Below are 18,426 nucleotides of genomic sequence, written 5' to 3'. Positions count from 1 at the left end.
TGCTTACCTCTGGTACACGCGTCTGAGGACGCCTGGGGGCGGCCTGTGCGCTCCCCATTCTGGACTGCAGGGGTTGGGGAGGGCGTGGCCCCAAGGCCGCAGGGAACAGCAGAACCCAGTGGGCCGGGGGGCCGGGGGTGGGGAGAGGGGGCCGGGGGCGCTGAAGGTGGTGCAGAACAAGCAGGCCTGCTGCGGGGAGGGGGGGCCTCAGTGGAGGAGCGGGGCACCCAGCTCCCTCACCCCCACCTGCGTTCCTCAGAGCCCTGCCCGGCGGCCTCAGCTCTGCCTGTGGGGCTGGGTGGTCTGGGGTGGAGGCCCGACGCGGAGGCCAGGCCGTCTGAGAGCCAACCCCCCACCGGCCTTCTGGTCCTCGGGCGGCCCTGGGCTCTCACTTGGGCCAGTGAGCACGCGGGGCCTCCCCCCCGACCCCGGGGTCGGGGTCAGTGGGCTTTCCAGCAGCTGAAGCAGCAGGTGGTCCTCCAGGAGGGCGTCTGCGCCAGGCAGGGGAGAGGGAAGAGGGAAAGGACGAGGGCAAACGTTTGGCTTTTATAAAGTCAAGGAAATTTATTTCCTGAGGTCATGACAGGAAGCAGGTGCGGCCGCAGCTGCGGGCTCTCCCGGCAGGCGGGAGCTTGGCCGGCGGGCGGGGTGACTCCGAACCACGGCCTCCTTAGTGTTCACGAGGTGCCGAGCGCAGGGCCGGGCCGGGGCTGCCGGCTTCGCTGGGAGACCTCAGGGCGGGCGGGATCGACACGTGCGCAGGGTCCGGCCGCCGGGTCAGAGACGGACCCTCGCGGGGCGGGTGCTGCTCCTCGGCCATTATCGCTTGGGGCCCCACGGGAGGGTCTTGGGGGCCACCTGAGCCCCGAAGCTGGGGAACTCCTCGGAGCTGCTCATGTCGGGAGCCTGTGGGGGAGCACGCGGCTTCAGGGACTGCCACCCCACGGCAGCACCCGGGACAGCATGAGCACGGGACGCCGGGGGCAAGGCCTCACCTTCTCGCTGCTGCTGGCAGTCCAGGGGGCGTCGCGAACGACAAAGCCCTTGGACGGCGCCTTGGACTCCTCGTGGGCAGGGGGCTTCATGTACAGTTGGAGCGCCTCGCTGTCCACCACGTCGGCCAGCTGTGGGCACAGGCGGCGTCAGTCTGCTGCAGGGGAGCCTGCCCCGGCCCGGGGGCCCATCACCCTGGCCTGTTGGGGCCAGCTGCCCCTGCAGGACTCACGTATTCCTCCTCCAGGTTGAGGATGTGGTCGATGGCTTCCTCCACGTTCTCCGGGAGCCCCGTCACAGTCACGCAGTTGGGGTCGGGTGCCCCACTCTGCGGGAAGCGGATGTCCACCTGGAAGGAGTCCACACAGAGCCTGGGTGGGCCAGGGCCCCGCTGTGCGTGTGCCAACGGCCCTCTTCTAGTGGGGGTCCCCTCGCCCCGTGCGTGCCTGGTGTTCAGAGCTCACGCTCCTCCGGACACAGAGCTGCCCGCCACGCACTGCCCAGCAGTGTCAGCAGTCCCCGCTGTGAGCCCACAGCACCTCACCACCTGAGCCTCGGTTCTCCGACGGTTTGGGGTATGCAGCCCATCCCCCCACCTGCTCTGAGGGCGAGCCGCACTCCAGGCTCAGCTTGGGGACTCACCTTGAACTCATCCATGATTTTGCGGATGGCTTTGCCACGGGCACCGATGATGCGGGCGTGAACGCGGTGGTCTAGCGGGACGTCCTCAGAAACCATCTGTTCAAGCTCACCCACGATCTTCAGGATGGCGTCCCGGGCAGCCTCCGTGTTCTTCTCGTAGCCTGTGATGGTGATTTGGTCCTGGGGCTGAGAGAGGATCCGGTCAGAAGAAGGCACCCTAGGGACACCTGACCGCGAGCACCAGGGGCAGGCGCCACAAGGAGCAGCTGCTCACGGCGGGCTGAGGGCCAAGCGCGGACACTGTGCCTGACGGGGAGACTGGCGGCCCAGCAGGCTGGCAGCACCCCCACCTCCCCGAGGACAGTCGCCACCACGGGCTGAGGGTATGGGCACAGACGAGCAGACGCCGGATGGCCAGGGCGCAGGGAAGGCCCTCCCGCTGGAGACTGAGGTCTGGAGAGAAGGCACAGACGCTGCGGCTGGCACCGCACCCTCAGCAAACGCTGAGACGCCAGACCCGAAAATACCAGCAGAGGAAGGGGGGACTCAAAGCAAAAAGGAGGAGACAAGAAACTCCAACTCGAGGCCCTGACCCTCAGAACAGGACAAAATACTACAACCCGGAGGACATGCCGCAATGCCAAGGACCCGAGCACAACAGTGAACATCCGGGTGCTAGACAGGAGCAGGAACTGAAAGCTGCCCAGGAGAGAGCAGACGCCAGGCCACAGCAGGGCAGGCCCCTGGCCCCCTACCTGGCTCCCGTCGTCCTTATCAGGAAACTGGATGTTCACGTCGTGTTCCAGGCGGATCTGGGTGATCACCGCCCCCTTCCTCCCGATGATCTTGGGGTGGTATTTAGGGTCCACAGTGACACTCAGCTTAAAGCTCCGTAAAGCCTGCCAACGAGACAAGGCGCAGTGAGGCAGGAGCGCTTCCAACCCGGCTCTCACCATCGCCGCCGCGCCCCTCCATCCTCTGCCCGCGGGCATCGCGTCACTCTGCACCAAGAACGAGGCCCGGCTTTGCAGCTGAGCTCTGCGGCCTGCCCCCAGCAACCAAACCAAGGGCCTGAGGACGCCGCTACTGTGAGCACAGGCCTTCAGGCGGACAGGGCACAGAGCCCGCCCGGCTCCACCTCCTGAGCTTGAGACACAGACGGACGAGCGAGTGTGCAGAGAGCTGGACTTTCAGGGTGGCGGGCCAAATCCCCAACCAAACAAGAACAGCAGACCCACAAAAGGGAACAAAAATGTGAAAGGACATCCACAGCCAGAGGCTCAGGCTGGACCCTGGGCAGAGAGGGGACCCCAAGGCCGGCACTGTGTTCAAGGCCGACCTGAGGCGTGTGAGCTCCTGTCACCCCCATACTATCCGCAAGGGGCTTCGGGTTGCACAGTGCCTGCCCTGCGTCAGGCCAGCTCCAGAGGCACGGCGGCTTCTCGTGTCCCCGTCGGCAAGGACAGAGCACCCAGGGTGCTGGCGGGGCCTGCCCGGGACCATGGGCACACGCTGGGGGTCTCTTCTGGCACTGGCCCCCAGGCCTTCCCAGCTGAACCCTCCCTGGAAGGCTGGTAAAGGTCTTCATATTTATTTAAGACACAGATAATGACACAAAGGCCAGCTGTTCCTGTCTTCGTAAAAGAGCGCCAGGCCCCCGACACCACCCCCAATAGGAGCTCCCGGCTCGCGGGACCCTGGGCTGCGACGCAGGGTCAGCGGCACCGTCTCTGCCACCCGACCCCCTGGCTGAGGGGCGGCCTGGGTGCTGAGGGGCTCGGCCCCAGGACGCCCGGCCCTCACCCGGTCCTCCTGCTCAGCCTGCAGCTCCTTCACCCGCTCTAGCAGCCCTGCCTTGGCCCGGTCCAGGTTCGCAGCCAGGCCTGTGATGGCGATGATGTCAGACTGCAGCTCAGGCGCCGGGACGTGAATGTTCACCTGCATGGAGACGGAGGCAGGCCTGCTGCAGAGGGCGTCCATGGGGACACAGCTCGGCCTCGGGGCGGGGAGGGTGTGGGGAAGGGCTCGGCTCACGGAGCAGGCAGGAGCACGGCGCCCCCTCCCAGCACCCGGCCTCCGGGGAGACGTCCCGCAGAGCCGCTTTACCTCAAACTCGTCCATCATCTTGCGTATCCCACTTCCCTTCTGGCCGATGATGTAGCGGTGAAGGTCAAAGGGCACCTCCACTTCAATGGTGACAGGAACCAGCGCCTGCAGGACAGGGCTGGGGTCAGGCCTGAAGGTGGGGGTAGGAAGCTCGTGGGCTCAGCAGCGGGCCTTCCAGGGGCACAGGGGAAGACCCCATGGGATGGCGTGCTCTCTAGAACCTTCCATGCTGCCTAGCTTCCAGGGACACAGGGCAAGAGCCTGTGGGGATGAGGTGCCCTCTAGAACCTTCCATGCTGCCCCAGCTGGGCAGAGCGCCACTCTCCACATGAGGGGACAGGAGAAAGCCCCTAGGAGGAGCAGAGCTGTGCAAGCCCAGGGCCTTGGGGTCTAGGAGCCCACAGAGGGCCGGGGGCCACGCAGACGCGCACCCCAATCCTGGCCTCAGAGACCCTAGAGGTCAGAGCGACAGGACTCCGCCCGGGACCATGGCCCCCTCCTGGGGCAGCGCTGACGGCCCCTGTCATCTCTGTAGCCTGCTCGCCTTGGGACCCGTCTGTCTCCCGCTTGCTCCTGCATCACGACAGGACCCCCATCCTGCCTGCTGCGGTGGGGCTGAGTGCTGCTCCTCGGGACCCTGCACACAGGGGGCCGGGGGGCAGGGCGGTGCCAGAGCCCCACCAGCTCTGCCTGTCCATGGCTCCAGGCCGGCAGCTCTGCCCCTAATGCGAGCCCCGGTGCTCAGGTCTCAGATCTGCACCCGCTCCCTGCTGAGGGCCGGGGTGGGGGGTGGGGGCTGGGTGGGGTCCAAGCCCACCTCCAGGGCTTCCTTGGCTGCCTCGCACTTCTCCTTCCGGCCGGAAATGAGGATGATGTCGCACCTCCTGGGGGAGCCAGGCTCGGCCTCCTTGCCCTCTCTCCCCTCCGAGGCGTCCTCACCGTTCTCGTGGACAGCAGGCTCCACACTGTGCCCTGGGGACACAGAAGGGCAGCTCAGGCCGCGCGCACCCAGGGCCCAGAACCCCCGAGGCGCCTCAGGAGGACGGGGGGGCCAGGCCTCCACACCTGCCTCAGGGGCTGCAGGGGGGGCGGGGCAGGACCCGCCGTGCCCGAGAAGGGAGGAGACCACCGCCGGGAGGAGGTGGCTTGAGAACACGGCACAGCAAGCAAAGTGGAAGCATGCTGGGGCTGAAAGCGGCTGGCGTGGTCCAGTCGGGCCACACAAGAACCAGGCCGAAGAACACTCACGGAGCAAGACAGCGTCCAGGAGAGAGAACACAGACGCACCGCCCCAGGCAGCCGCGACCGGGCGGGACTGGGGCAAGCCTGCGAGAGGACACAGGGGCATACGGCTCCGAGCGCACGGGCCGCACGAGCCAGGCACCCTGATGCCCCTGAAAGGCCTCGTCCTCGCAAGGAAGCCACGTGGGTGAGGCGTGGGCCTGGAGCGGGCACTCAAATGACTCAGGAAGAACAGCATGCTGTGTGTAAGCCAGGCGGTGAATGCAGATCTATCTCTACGTCATCCCGTCCAATTCTTTAATGTGAAGTTGTTTCAAAGTTGGAGAGTAAACGTTCGAGTGTGAAAGATAAATGCGAGAAAGATGGTTGAACTTGTAGCCCAATCGCTTCTCAGGAAGATAGGAGATTCACTTCCTCCCGCATGGGAGGCTACCAGCACTCAGCTCTCCCTGGCCAGGTCACTAGCCGCTGGGAACCCTGAGGACATCCGAAGGGCCCTTCATCTCCCTGCAACCAGGACACAGCCTACTCCGACAGACCAGAGCGACCCCGAGTCTCTGGAAGCCCCTGGACAGCCGACAGCCCCCACCTACCCCAGCCAGGACCCACCTGGGTTCTCCTCTCTGTCTGGGAATTTGATTTGGACGTTATAGTCCCGGGTGATCTGCTGGATCTTGGAGCCTTTGGGGCCCATGACCGACCGGTGGAACTTCTGGGGTATGGCGCACTCCATGGTCACCTGGGCCTCCTGGGAGGAGACAGAGCAGAAAGACAAGTGAAGCCAAGGTCGGCCGCTCGGCCAAGTTCACGTCCACACCACTTCTGCCTATGCCCCCCAAGGCCACTGGTCGCAGTGCCCCCGCCCCGCCGCCCCGCCAGGGACCCTCAGAGGCTGCGCGCGGTCTGCCCTGCTGCGCCTTTCCCCCGGGTCTGGCTCCCCACCGGGGGGTGGGGGAGCGGGGGGGGGTGGGGGGGCGGCGCAGGTGGGGGCTGGGCCTGCGAAGCCCTCTGTTGTCGGCAGGGAGTCGCCGCCTGCTGGCCCAGGCCCGCCACCCAGGGCCCACCAGGTCCCCACTGCTGTCGGCAGGGAGCCACCACCTGCCAGCCCAGGCCCGCCACCCGGGGCCCACCAGGTCCTCGATGATCTCCTGGATGCGCTTCTTGGCTGCCTCCACGCAGTCCTTGGCGCCCTTGAGGGTGACCTTGTCGCTCTGCGTGCCGGAGCGCGGGAAGCTGACCATCACCCCGCCATACTCCTCGGCGATCTCCCGCAGCACCTGACCTCTCCGGATGACGAAGTGGCGGTGGTGCTTGGGGTCCACCAGCATGCAGTCTTCAACCACGTTGTCCTGGGGGGTTGGGAAGGGTTCAGCAGGAGCCCCTGCTCGCCCGCCTCCCGCAGCCCAGGGCCAGCGCCGCCCGCCCGCCTGGCTCACCAGGTTCTGGATGAGCGCCTCCAGCTCCCGCTGGGCCTCCCTGACGGCATCCTCCTTCCCGATGATGGTGATCAGGTCCTGCTCGCGGTCCTCGGCCGCCGGGAAGACGATGCGCGCCCCGGTGCTGTCCCGCACCTTGCGGATTTTCCCGCCCCCTTTGCCGATGAGGAACTTGTGATACTCAGGCTTGGCGCGGATGTCAACTGTGAAGCTCTTGGTTTGCTGCAGAAACCAATCCAGCTTCGTTGGCCTGGCGCCACCTATGCGGCCCCTGGGACAGCGGGATGAGGAAGTTCTCCTCACACTGCCACCAACGACCTTCCAAACGGGGCTGTTCGGATCTCACCATGGACACCCAGACCAGGCAGCACGTGCATTCCCTTCCCGCCATGAACGAGAACCCCAGTCCTGCCCCCGACAGCAGCCTGCGCCTCTGTAAGCTGTTCCCACCTCTCCAGGCCTGGGCACCCCCACGCCGCCTGGCCCCGGGGACAGTGCCTTGCCCAGTGCTCACTCCAGGGCTCCAGGTGACCCATGCCCCCAGGTCAGAGACTGCCAAGCCAACCAAGGCCGTATCTGACCATGAAACCGGAGCCCAGCAGAGGCCCCGGCCCAGTGACCTCGCTGAGCGATCCTCTGGCAGGGGGTCTGCAGAACTCAAGGGCACACCCCCCAGGCAGACAAGCCCACACTGGGCACTCTCTCCTTTCTCTTGTTGTGAGACCAGCCCCCAAGCTGAACATCAAATAACTGAATTGTTATCTGTAAGTGCTGGTTTCACAACCATCACTGAAAATCTTCAACTTTTCAGACACTCAAACAGCAGCATTTAAAAAAACTAAAAAACTGGAAAATTCTGAGAGAGATGGGAATACAGACCACCTGACCTGCCTCTTGAGAAACCTATATGCAGGTCAGGAAGCAACAGTTAAAACTGGACATGGAACAACAGACTGGTTCCAAATAGGAAAAGGAGCAGGTCAAGGCTGTAGATTGTCACCCTGCTTATTTAACTTCTATGCAGAGTACATCATGAGAAATGCTGGGCTGGAAGAAACACAAGCTGGAATCAAGACTGCCAGGAGAAATACCAATCACCTCAGATATGCAGATGACACCACCCTTATGGCAGAAAGTGAAGAAGAACTAAAAAGCCCCTTGATGAAAGTGAAAGAGGAGAGTGAAAAAGCTGGCTTAAAGCTCAACATTCAGAAAATGACGATCATGGCATCCGGTCCCATCACTTCATGGCAAATAGATGGGGAAACAGTGTCAGACTTTATTTTTTGGGGCTCCAAAATCACTGCAGATGGTGATTGCAGCCATGAAATTAAAAGACGCTTACTCCTTGGAAGAAAAGTTATGACCAACCTAGATAGTATATTCAAAAGCAGAGATATTACTTTGCTGACTAAGGTCTGTCTAGTCAAGGCTATGGTTTTTCCTGTGGTCATGTATGGGTGTGAGAGCTGGACTGTGAAGAAGGCTGAGAACCAAAGAATTGATGCTTTAGAACTGTGGTGTTGGAGAAGACTCTTGAGAGTCCCTTGGACTGCAAGGAGATCCAGCCAGTCCATTCTGAAGGAGATCGGCCCTGGAATTTCTTTGGAAGGAATGATGCTAAAGCTGAAACTCCAGTACTTTGGCCACCTCATGAGAAGAGTTGACTCATTGGAAAAGACTCTGATGCTGGGAGGGATTGGGGGCAGGAAGAGAAGGGGACGACAGAGGATGAGATGGCTGGATGGCAGCACGGACTCAATGGACGTGAGTCTGAGTGAACTCTGGGAGATGGTGATGGACAGGGAGGCTTGGCGTGCTGATGTTCATGGGGTCGCAAAGAGTCGGACACGACTGAGCGACTAAACTGAACTGAACTGAACGAGTCAGGGAGCCCATCCCTGCAATGTGATAAAAGGATACATCATTACCAAGTGGGCCCACCCCAGAAACTTCAAGGGTGGTCAAACACTAAATCAACCTTGCATTTATACTAGAGTAAGAAAAACCAGGCAAGCATCTCAACAGATCCCACACCTATTCCTGATAAAAACTCTCTGCAAACCCAGCACAGAAGGGAACTTCCTCAGCTGGAAGAGCTGCCAAAGACCCAGCCCGCCCCGCGCCGCAGCCGGCCAGGCTGTCTGCTCGTCGCGCTGCCCAGCAGCACACAGGAAGCGCGAGCGGCCCTGTGAAAGAGGACGCGCAGGCGACGTGCCAGCGAGAAAGAGCTGCTGCAGCTGCCCATCCACACACGGTGCGCGTCACACAGAAAGCTCGCCAGAGTCCACAAGAAAGGTGCTGCCACTAATGAGCGGGCCGTAGACCAAAAGCGCGGCCCGAACGCAAGGGTCTCGTCTGCCCCTACATGCGCGCCAAATGGAGACGGGTGAAACCGTGCCATTCATAGTCTCACTGAAAATCAAAAAGCCACGAGCCAAACACGATGAACGAGACGGTCACGCTAAGAATGACAAGCGCCAGTGAAAACCAAGCGGTGTAAACCCTGGAGGGCTCCAAACTGTCGGGGTGGCAGTCCTCCGGCATCTCATCTTCAGACTCAACACAGCGCCAGCGGCGATCCAAGACAGACTTTCCCCAAGAGACTGACAGGCTGGTTCCAGTGCACATGGGGAGGCAGAGAGCCTGGAGGAGCCAGAGCAGTTTCAACAAGCACAATGCTGAGGGCCCTGAGCTGTCTCGCGGCAGTCACCCCGTCGCGCCGCTGAGACAGCGGAGGCCAGAAACAGCCGCAGGGGCGCTGTGACAAAGGGGCGGAGCGACTGGATCAGTGGAGGCCCATGGGAAGCGGCGCCTGTCAAAGGGCGTTCCTGAGTGGGGGTTCCACGAATGCAGGCCTGCTAACCCAGAACCACGCACGGAGACTTCCTGTATGCAAAGCATGCTTAGGAGGAAAAAGCCCCACGTAACAAGCCCAGCAGCAAATTAATTTTCTCCACTGAACATGCAGGTATCCGGCCTGGAGAGGCCCTTCAGGAGACACACGCGTGGGCACAGATGTGCTCTAACCTGCCGCAGAGACAGGCTGTGCAGGGCCTCCAGCGGGATGTGAGCACAGACCACCCCGACCGGCGCTCACCTTCTCCTCGGCCAGGTGCAGCAGCTGCTTCCGGGCCTTCTCCACGTCCGAGGACGGGCCCCTGATGACCACGGTGTCGCTGCCCGAGCCCTCCACAGGGAAGTGGATGTGGACCCCGCCGCACTCCTCCATGATGGAGCGGATGAGGCGGCCCTTGGTGCCAATGAGCGAGTTGTGCAGTCGTGCGGGGATGGACACCTCCACCTCGGCGATGTTGGCCTGGAATCCAACATGAGGGAGAAGGCCTGTGTGGCCAGAAGGGCAGGCCCGCTGCAGAGCCCCAGGGCCAGCCTGCCCAAGTGCCCTGTAAGCCAGGACCCCACCCTGAGTCAAGGCGGGACTGCTCCCTCCTTCACCGGGCACAGTGGCGAGATGCTGGAGGCGGAGCCAGCAGGCCGCACCTGGCCCTGCTCCCGGCCAAGTCCCACACCAAGGACGCAGCGCCGACCGTCCAGGGAGCGCCGCAGGCTCACGGCGGGACGCTCAGGGGGCGGGCAGCCAGAGTACCGCAGGCTCATGGCGGGATGTGCAGGGAGCCTGGCTGCGCTGCAGAAGCCACTGGCTCTCGACTCAGCACTGTGACCCCACCTGACAAGTCTAAACAGCAAGCCCAAAAGGAGCAAAGTGCTGTGAAATAACAAAGCTTGAAGATCCATTACAGAAACGCAGAAAATACCTACTATACACCAAAGTACACTTCATAACATTTGGCATCCGATAAAAACAAACAGAACAAGCAGAAAAACGGGGCATGCAAAGAAATGAGAAAACACGCGCCATCATGGGAACGAATGATGGAAAACAGCCCGAGACGAGGCAGACGTGAGAGCCAGCGGCCCAGGACCCTGAAGCAGGTGTTTGCACTACACTGCACATGGCCCAGAAGCCAAAGGCAAGGCTGACCGTGTCAAGCATAACAACAAAGGGCTGAAACTGAACTTAAGCGGTGAGGACGACATATGGAAAGTGGCATAAACACTAGGAACTATTTGTTTCTTTGGCTGGATTTTCTTTTTTGGCCATCCTGCTCAGCATGTGGGAGCTTATCAACAGTGCCCGCCCCAAGGACCGGCCCTGCCCCCTCTCTGCTTGACGTGCGGTCTTAGCGCCGCCAGGGAAGTCCCCAGATCTTTCCACACTTCAGGACAACTCTAAACTCACATATACAAGAAGTCTGAGGAACTCCAAGCAGAGAGCCATGAGTGAAATGACACTAAGACGCATCAGAACTTGCTAGAAGACTGGCGTCACCATCAGACAAGCCAGAAGAGCAAACTGGCAGGGTGACACCAGCTGTCTCGTGGACCACACGGGAGACACGCAGGCAAAGGGCAGAGCGAAACCCAGCAGCCCGAGGTGTGGAGGCTGCTGGGGACGTGAGGTGGTGCAGCCGCTGCGGAGGATGCCCCTTACAGAAACACGCCCTCCTCACACCACGCAACCCATCTCATCTCCAAGTGAGAAAGGACCACACGCCACTCCAGCTACATGACAGTCTGCAAAGGCCAACCGTGGGGCCAGCGACGGGCCAGGGGCTGCATGGGCTGGGGAGGGAGGCACGAACGGCTGGCACAGAAGCCTCGTGTGCGTGCTAAGCACGTGCGGCCTGACCTTTTCTTCCTGTTTGAACCTTCTAAAAGAAAACTGGACACTTAAACACAAAGGTTAAGGAAGCGTGTGGGGCTTGCAGTGCGGACAGCACAGCGGCTGCGGGCCCACCGTTCTCAGGCCCTTACCCTGCATTCCAAGCAGCACTGAGCCAGCCAGATGCCCCAACCCCTGGAGCAGCCCCTGACGTCAAACAGGGAAACAGACAGGCCCAAAGGGGGAAACGGAGCCACGAAACACGGGTCACAGGCCCAAAGCGGGGGTGGAGCCACGAAAGCCTGGTCACAGGCCCAAAGGGGGAAACTGAGCCACGAAACCCCGTCACAGGCCCAAAGCAGGGGTGGAGCCATGAAACGCCAGTCACAGGCCCAAAGGGGTAAACGAAGCCACGAAACCCTGGTCACAGGCCCAAAGCAGGGAAATGGAGCCACAAAACCCCGGTCAAAAGAGGGCCAAAGGAAATGAGACAGCTGGCACCGAGCCGAGAGTCAGCAGCAGCCCCCAGCACGCTGCCGGGCGTCGCCAAGAGAACGGGGCGCGGGGGGCACGGGTGCGTGGAGAAGGACCGCGCCTGCACGGGACCCACAAGGGTGCTGCGGCGGGGCCCCTGAGAGCAGTCACGCGCTGCAACACAAGCTGCGCTCTCTGCGCCGGCCACTGCTTGCCTCTTACTCTCTCAAAAAACCCCCAAAGAGAAAGAAGGTGTGGGTTTCCCGGGGCCGGGGACAGGCGCCAGGCTGCTGGCCCACCCGCCCGGCCCCTTACCAGGTCCTTCTGGATGGACAGGATGCGGCTGCGGGCAGCCTCGCAGTTGGCCCGCTTGCCAGTGATGACGATGGTCTCCGAGTTGCTGTTCTCTGCTGGAAGGTCAATTTTGGTGTTGCTTTCTTCCCGAATCTGCAAGGAGAGAGGCCTGTGAGGAGCTGACGACAACCTCCCCGCCCCACCCCTGCATTAAAGCTAGGCCAGCTCGGGGCAGGGCGGGCAGAGGCGAGGTGAGGGGAGACGTGCCAGCGGTCACCTTTTTAATGTTTGCGCCTCCCTTCCCGATGATGTTCTTGTGGAACTGCTTGAAGATCGGAACAGAAATCGAGTAGCTGTTTTCCACCTTAAAAACCAAGGATGGCACAGTGAGTTGAGTGAAAAGACCCTCCCAGGCCCAAAGGCCAGACCAGAGGACGGGCTCCTGTGACGCAGACAGGCCGGGGCCCACTCCCCTCCCTGTCTGACCCCAGAGTCTGCCAGGAGCCCGGAGGCAACTGAGCCCACAGCCGACTGACTGACCAGTGTGCCTGTCTGGCGGCCGCAGGGCCCGGACAGAGGCCCCCATCCCCCGGGAAGGTGCCTCACACCTGTGGCTCACAGCCTGGACACGCCCAGAGGCCACAGCTCCAGCCTGGGTGTGCGTGAGCGCAGCACACATGGAGGAGGGTCGCGGGACCCACCACCCGGCAGTGCCTCCTGAGGGGGTGAGGCCAAGTCCCAGAAAACCGCCGGGAAGCCCCCGGGCACTGGCCACCCGCCGCCTCACCACTTTCCAAACCACTTCTTCACGTTCCAAGTTTCGAGAAAAACGACCAATCAGTAAATGATGCCTCATGCAACTCAGCAGACCCCTCTGCTTACTGGGTGGGAAAATTTCTCTCACGAGGTATCTGAGGACCCCCCAGGAAACAAAGCAACCTGCACGGCAAGGTGGTCCCCCACTGGACACGGAGGTCACAGCCCTTTCTGCCGGTCTGAACGCTGAGGGCGGGCCGCCCCGGTGCCCAAGAGTGCTCCCTGAAGCGGGCTCAGGGGACCCCCAGCCCCACATCGCCCTCACGCTGTTCCGACAGAAGGCGGCAGTGCCCCTCACCAGGTCGGCCACCATCTTCTGCATGTACTTCGTGCATTTCTCCACCTCGTTCTTGGGCCCTCTGAGCTGAACAATATCGCTTTTTTGTGCTGGGTCTGGAAAGTTGATGATAACCTAGAACAAATAATCGGAAGATCAAGTTCGATAATCAACAGGGACTGGACCTCACAACACTGAACCCCTTTTCCAACTGCTGATGAGACGGCGGTGAAGGGTGCCGCTGGGGACGCTTTACCTCTGGGAATTTGTCCCGAATTTCACGGATCCGTTCACCCTTCTGCCCGATGATTGTGCGATGAAATCTCTGCTCAATGATTAGATCCTTGGTACGCTCATTTTCCTAAAAACACAACAGAGTACACTGAGGGGGACCAGGTGCAGCCCCAGGCGTCGCCCCGGGCAGAGCGCCCCTACAGCGCGCCCGTGGTCTCCACCAGCGGCCACGCCGCACACTCCTGTGGGAGCAAAGCATGACGCGAAGCTGAGCAGGGCCCTCGACCCGGTAGCGCCCGCAGCGCTCATCCAGCACGTCTGCCTGCGGTCAGGAACCAGGCCTCCTGCAGAGAGTGGCTCAGACGCTCCCCTGCGTGGACGGCCACAGGAGAGGCTGCAAGCCCCGCGGCCCACAGCCTCCTCTCGGGGCAGGCTCCCCCATCAGGGGAGATACTGCACAGAGCAGCGAGCAGAGCTGGGACGCGGGGACACGCGAGCAGCCAGGGAGCCCTGTCCACAACGCCAGGGGCTGCAGATGAGACATGCAGAGCAGGCAGACACCTGTCTGCTCCCGCGTGCAGGCCGCAGCTTGGTCTGGAGGAGGGGAGAGACGTGCCCCCCCGCCCGCTGTGCAGACAACACAGGCCGTGAGCCTCGATCACAGCTGCACGTGGGAACCACCAGGGTGCCAGCACAGCCCTGCCGTTGGGCGCTACGTTGGGGAAGGCCGCGGACCCGCTGCAGGGGCGCAGCGCGGGCCAGCCAGGCTTACCATGCGGGAGGCAAGTTCCAGCAGCTCCCGCTTGGCCTGCCGCACGCCCTGCGGGTCACCCTCGATGCGGATCAGGCTACTCTTCTCGCTGTCGGGCGGGATGCGCACGGACACCTTGCACTGGTCCTTAATTCTGTTTACTGGGGACATGGCAGACACCGCTGGGCGCAGAGCCACCCTGGCCCCGACCCAAGCCACCACCCACAGGCAGGGCGAGAGGCCTTCCTGCGCCCCACGAGGAGCCCCGGCTGGCCACCACCCAGAGGGACCACATGCTGGTGCCTCCCTGAGAGCTCTCCCCGCCCAGCACCCGAGACACGGCTGGGCTGGGCGTGCTGGGGCGGTGCTAATGCGGACCAAGACCACTGTGGCAGCTCATGCTCCAGCTTAGAAAAAATCACTCTCAAAAAAAGACAGTAAAAAACAAGCCATGTAACCCAGAGGAGTCCACAGTACCTGAAAATAAGAGCACCCCCATGGAGCCCCATGGGGCCACGCTGTCTAGACAGACTTCACCCCTGTCTGCAAAACCAGTGGACTGTTCAGCCCTCCTGTCACCCCCTGTCAACAGAGGCCCAGGCTTGCCCACCAGGAAATGGGGTCAGCGTTCTGCACACTGGATAGTCAAGGGGAACCGAGCTCCTCAGAGGGGCACCAAGGAGGGGCTGTGCACACACAGACACAGCCGGGAGCTGCCTGCTCGGGGCAGTCTCTGTGGGGCGGGGCTGCTCTAGGCTGGTCTTTGTAGGACAAGAACCAAGGACACAGCAGACAAGCAGCAGAGTTTACATGAAACAAAATCAAGGCGAGCAAGTGAACCAGGAGAAAGCACAGCAGACACCACAGTGGCCTGTCCTTCTGGGTACAGAACCCAGGAGTCAGCGTCAGGACCTGCCACCACCTTCTGTGAAGTTGAGCGCGAGGCCCGGGCAGCCACGACTCCCCCCTGTGGACTCTGAGCAAGCAAGGACCGTACAGGGTGGACCTCAGGAGCGCAGGCTCATGGGGTGCCCCCCTTCACCTGCAGCAGGGGTCATGGCCAGGGGCAGGCTGCTCAGGGCTGGAGAGCACCGTGGGGCTGCGCAGTCACACTGAGGGGAGGCCTGGGTTTTGAACCACGCCCGACACCTGTGGATGCGGGCAGAGCGCTCTCTCGGCGGCTCCCCGCTGGCCCACTCAGGGCTCGGTCCTCAGCTGAGGCCACTCGCCCAGCAGGCATGTGGTCAAGTGGCGTCTGCGAGGGCTCTGGCAGGCAGAGCCCAGCCCAGCAGGCCTGGCTCAACGCGAGGACACGGCCCGTGCACCTTCAGCGCCAGCCTTGGGGGGCCCTGTCCAAGGTTCTGCAGGGAACCCTCCGACCTGGAGCGCCCCCTCACTCACTGTTGGCTCCGCTCTTCCCGATGAGGTGTCTGTGGAACTTGTGGTCGATGTTGATCTCCACGTAATCCATCCGGTTAATCTGCAGGGGGTGCACAGAGCAGGCTGTGGAGACTGGAGTCCACGACATGCGCCCATATCTCCCCACAGACAGGCAGGCCGCCATGACCGAAGTCTGGAGGCCAGCAGCTGCCACTGCCCTGCTCCCTCAGCTGCAGGCCCCTCAAAAGACCCTCCCTTCCGGGCGCGGGCCCTCTCCCTGGGCCGTCCTGAACTCCGGGCCCTCCCCGGCCCCCCGAGGCCTTGATGGCTGTGCCCGCTCAGCCGGCGCTCGGGGTGCGGCTGGGGACCTCTTACCAGGTCCTTGACCATGGCCTCGATCTGCTCCTGGGCCACGCTGACGTCCTCCGTGGGGCCTTCCAGTGTGATCCTGTCCTCGCCCTCCGTGAACTCGATGTGGACCTGCCGCACCAACACGCGTCCATCCGTGAGAACAGCGTGGCACAGAAGCCCCTCCAGAGCCCAGGCTGCCCTCGGGGGCCACGGCCCACCCAGACTCCAGAACAGGTGAGGGGGAACGTGGGGACTACCATGGCTTTGGCAGGAACCACCGTGTGCCAACAGCGAGGCCCGCTGCATGTCACCAGAACCACTGAGAAGCACCCCAAACCGCACTGCCCACACCCCCTACCCCACGGGAACCAGGACTCTGAGCAGAACAGAAACGAGACACCATGCACAGGGTCCCTGCCAGAGTTGCTCGACCTACTGCAGCCCCCGGTGCACTGGGCACTGGGATAGGGAGGGGCCGCCCCGGGCACTGGGGGAAGAGGGGCCCCTCTGGGCACTGGGGGAGGGAGGGGCCTCCCCCGCTCCCTCCGCGGCCCAAGCGCCGGCTCTGCACCACAGGCTTCTCGGACATAACTGCTCACAAATCACAACAGTGTCGTAGCTAAATGAGATGCTTCTTGAGACACTCTCCCAAAGGAACATGGATATTTGAAAAAAAACATGTTCTGCTCCCCCTGGTGACCATGGACCAGCTGACAACCACACAGCAGCTCATCTCTACAGCCCGCCAGCGGCCTTCAGAGGCAGCCTCAGGACAGGACGAGTGCCGGAGAGGGGACGGGCCATCCGCCAGCACAGCAGAGCCCAGCCCCTCACCTTTGGCATCTGCTGAGTGATTCTGGCCAGGTTCTGCCCTTTCTTGCCGATGATGAAGCGGTGGAGCCAGGAGGGAGCAGAGACCGCAGAGACGGTGAAGCTGTTGGCCTAGGGAACCAGGAAACAAGGGATGGCTCTGTGGAGTCTGCTCCCGTGCCCACCAGGCTGGGGGCGTGCCAGGGAGAGCGCCTCCTGCCCCCCGCCCCAGTCCTCTGACCCCCAGGAGGTCACCTTGGCATAGACTTCAGTCAGCGCCTGCCCCAGCTTCTCGGGCTCGCCGCGTAGTATCACTGTCTCAGAGGCGCTGTCCGAGGGCGGGATCTCCACAGAGACCCCGGTTCTCTCCAGGATCTCCTGCAGGGAGTTGCCCTTGGGGCCGATGACGTACTTGTGCTGGGACTTCTTCACCTCCACCGCGATGGTCGTGGTCTTCTTTTTCTGAGGAGGAGCGCCGTGCACAAGGGTGTTGAGGGCAGGGACAGGACACAGGCCCCGCGTGCAGCGGCTGAGCCCCACGTGAAGGTGACGCCCAGCCCGCCCCCAGGAACTCTGCTCGTCACTGCCCGGGGCCTCGCCTTGGGAGGCTGGCTGCAGAGTTTACGCCAAGCTGACTAACCACAGCAACCAGGCGGAAACCAACAGGCCACGTCCTGTCTCCAAAGAAAGGAGCCAGTTTCAGACCCCAGAGCCCACCGTCTCAGGCTCCCCGCTCCCTCGGAGGCCTGGTCAGCTGGGGACAAGGTGCCCGCTGCACGCAGGGCAGGGGAGCATAGGCGGGGCTCGGCCCTGGGAACCGGGGCATCACTAAAAGGCCACGGCCAGGGCAGCGCTGGTCCCCCTCCCTCCCTGGCCGGCTACCTTCTCCTCGTAAATCTTCTTGACGCGAGCCACGGCCTGGGCCAGCTGCTCCTTCTCGCCCGTGAAGACGATCTCGGTGCGGCTGACGCTGGGCGGCGGGATGTTGATGCGCGTCCCCGTCTCCTGCATGATCTCGCTCACCAGCCGGTTGTAAGGCCCTGCGATGAAGGGGTGGAAGGCCTTCTCCACCTCGAGCCGCTCCACAGCACGCTTGTCCTGGGTGGGAGGGGCAGACATGAGGGCCCGCCTGGGGGTGGACGGGGTGGGGTCTCTCTCTAACGCACACAGGAGGGAAGGGCAGGCGTGAGCAGCCGGCAGGGGCTGGTGGGATCACACACACACCACACGCACACAGGAGCGAAGGGCAGGCGTGAGCAGCCGGCGAGGGGTTGGTGGGATCACACACACACCACACGCACACAGGAGGGAAGGGCAGGCGTGAGCAGCCGGCAGGGGCTGGTGGGATCACACACACACCACACGCACACAGGAGGGAAGGGCAGGCGTGAGCAGCCGGCAGGGGCTGGTGGGATCACACACACACCACGATGCACACACACCGCACGCACAGGCTGGACTCACCTGCTCCGCAGAGATAAGCAGCACCTCGTGGCGTGCCTTCTCAATGCCCTCCTTGGTGCCCGTGATTCTGATCTGATTGCTGGCATCATCCGGGCGCGGGATCTGGATCTTGGTTGCAGTTTTTAGCTCCAGGTCTTGCAGCTTCTCTCCATTTTTGCCAATTACAAAGCGATGGTGCTCTTTGGGAATGGCGACGGTTGCTGAAGCCTATAGCAAGAAAAGGACCAATGGAAACGAAGCCACTTGGAGGCTCCGGAAAAGCCGCTCTCCACGACGCTCGCCCGTGCAGGGATGCCCGTCCCACCGCCTCCCGCCTCCCCGGCCCCAGGCCCTGCTTGAGAGCAGGCTCAGCTGAAGCGTCACCTCTGGGCAGCGGGCCCCAGGGAGTGTGAACACAACCGGCCTCCCAGCTCTAGCTGTCGGTTCTCTACCCGGCCAGCCCCGAGCCTGTTCCCATCTCAGTGGCGCCACA

The 18,426-nt window shown here is 62.6% G+C and overlaps 1 protein-coding gene across 4 annotated transcripts in view; it reads right to left on the bottom strand.

The window, feature by feature from the left end:
• Positions 1 to 538: 538 nt before the first annotated feature.
• Positions 539 to 18,426, bottom strand: part of HDLBP (high density lipoprotein binding protein) — a 58,922-nt gene continuing 41,034 nt past the window's right edge. For all 4 annotated transcript variants that reach the window (XM_042239347.1, XM_027966869.2, XM_042239341.1 and 1 more), the window contains exons 6-28: positions 17,955 to 18,161; positions 17,373 to 17,588; positions 16,746 to 16,952; positions 16,515 to 16,622; positions 15,705 to 15,809; positions 15,351 to 15,429; positions 13,971 to 14,110; positions 13,221 to 13,325; positions 12,986 to 13,099; positions 12,149 to 12,235; positions 11,893 to 12,024; positions 9,520 to 9,738; positions 6,420 to 6,641; positions 6,114 to 6,332; positions 5,593 to 5,731; positions 4,559 to 4,713; positions 3,742 to 3,846; positions 3,439 to 3,573; positions 2,391 to 2,534; positions 1,636 to 1,821; positions 1,226 to 1,342; positions 996 to 1,124; positions 539 to 906 (exon numbers count right to left, since the gene is read on the bottom strand). In XM_042239347.1, the coding sequence (XP_042095281.1) occupies positions 820 to 906; positions 996 to 1,124; positions 1,226 to 1,342; positions 1,636 to 1,821; positions 2,391 to 2,534; positions 3,439 to 3,573; positions 3,742 to 3,846; positions 4,559 to 4,713; positions 5,593 to 5,731; positions 6,114 to 6,332; positions 6,420 to 6,641; positions 9,520 to 9,738; positions 11,893 to 12,024; positions 12,149 to 12,235; positions 12,986 to 13,099; positions 13,221 to 13,325; positions 13,971 to 14,110; positions 15,351 to 15,429; positions 15,705 to 15,809; positions 16,515 to 16,622; positions 16,746 to 16,952; positions 17,373 to 17,588; positions 17,955 to 18,161 (3,357 nt within the window). In that variant the 3' untranslated portion in view covers positions 539 to 819. The remainder of the gene's footprint in view (positions 907 to 995; positions 1,125 to 1,225; positions 1,343 to 1,635; positions 1,822 to 2,390; positions 2,535 to 3,438; positions 3,574 to 3,741; positions 3,847 to 4,558; positions 4,714 to 5,592; positions 5,732 to 6,113; positions 6,333 to 6,419; positions 6,642 to 9,519; positions 9,739 to 11,892; positions 12,025 to 12,148; positions 12,236 to 12,985; positions 13,100 to 13,220; positions 13,326 to 13,970; positions 14,111 to 15,350; positions 15,430 to 15,704; positions 15,810 to 16,514; positions 16,623 to 16,745; positions 16,953 to 17,372; positions 17,589 to 17,954; positions 18,162 to 18,426) is intronic.

Source organism: Ovis aries, chromosome 1, assembly GCF_016772045.2.
Source record: "Ovis aries strain OAR_USU_Benz2616 breed Rambouillet chromosome 1, ARS-UI_Ramb_v3.0, whole genome shotgun sequence".
NCBI classification, from domain to species: domain Eukaryota; kingdom Metazoa; phylum Chordata; class Mammalia; order Artiodactyla; family Bovidae; genus Ovis; species Ovis aries.
The sequence above is the reverse complement of the archived record's forward strand: the minus strand, read 5'-3'. Positions and strand labels throughout refer to the sequence as shown.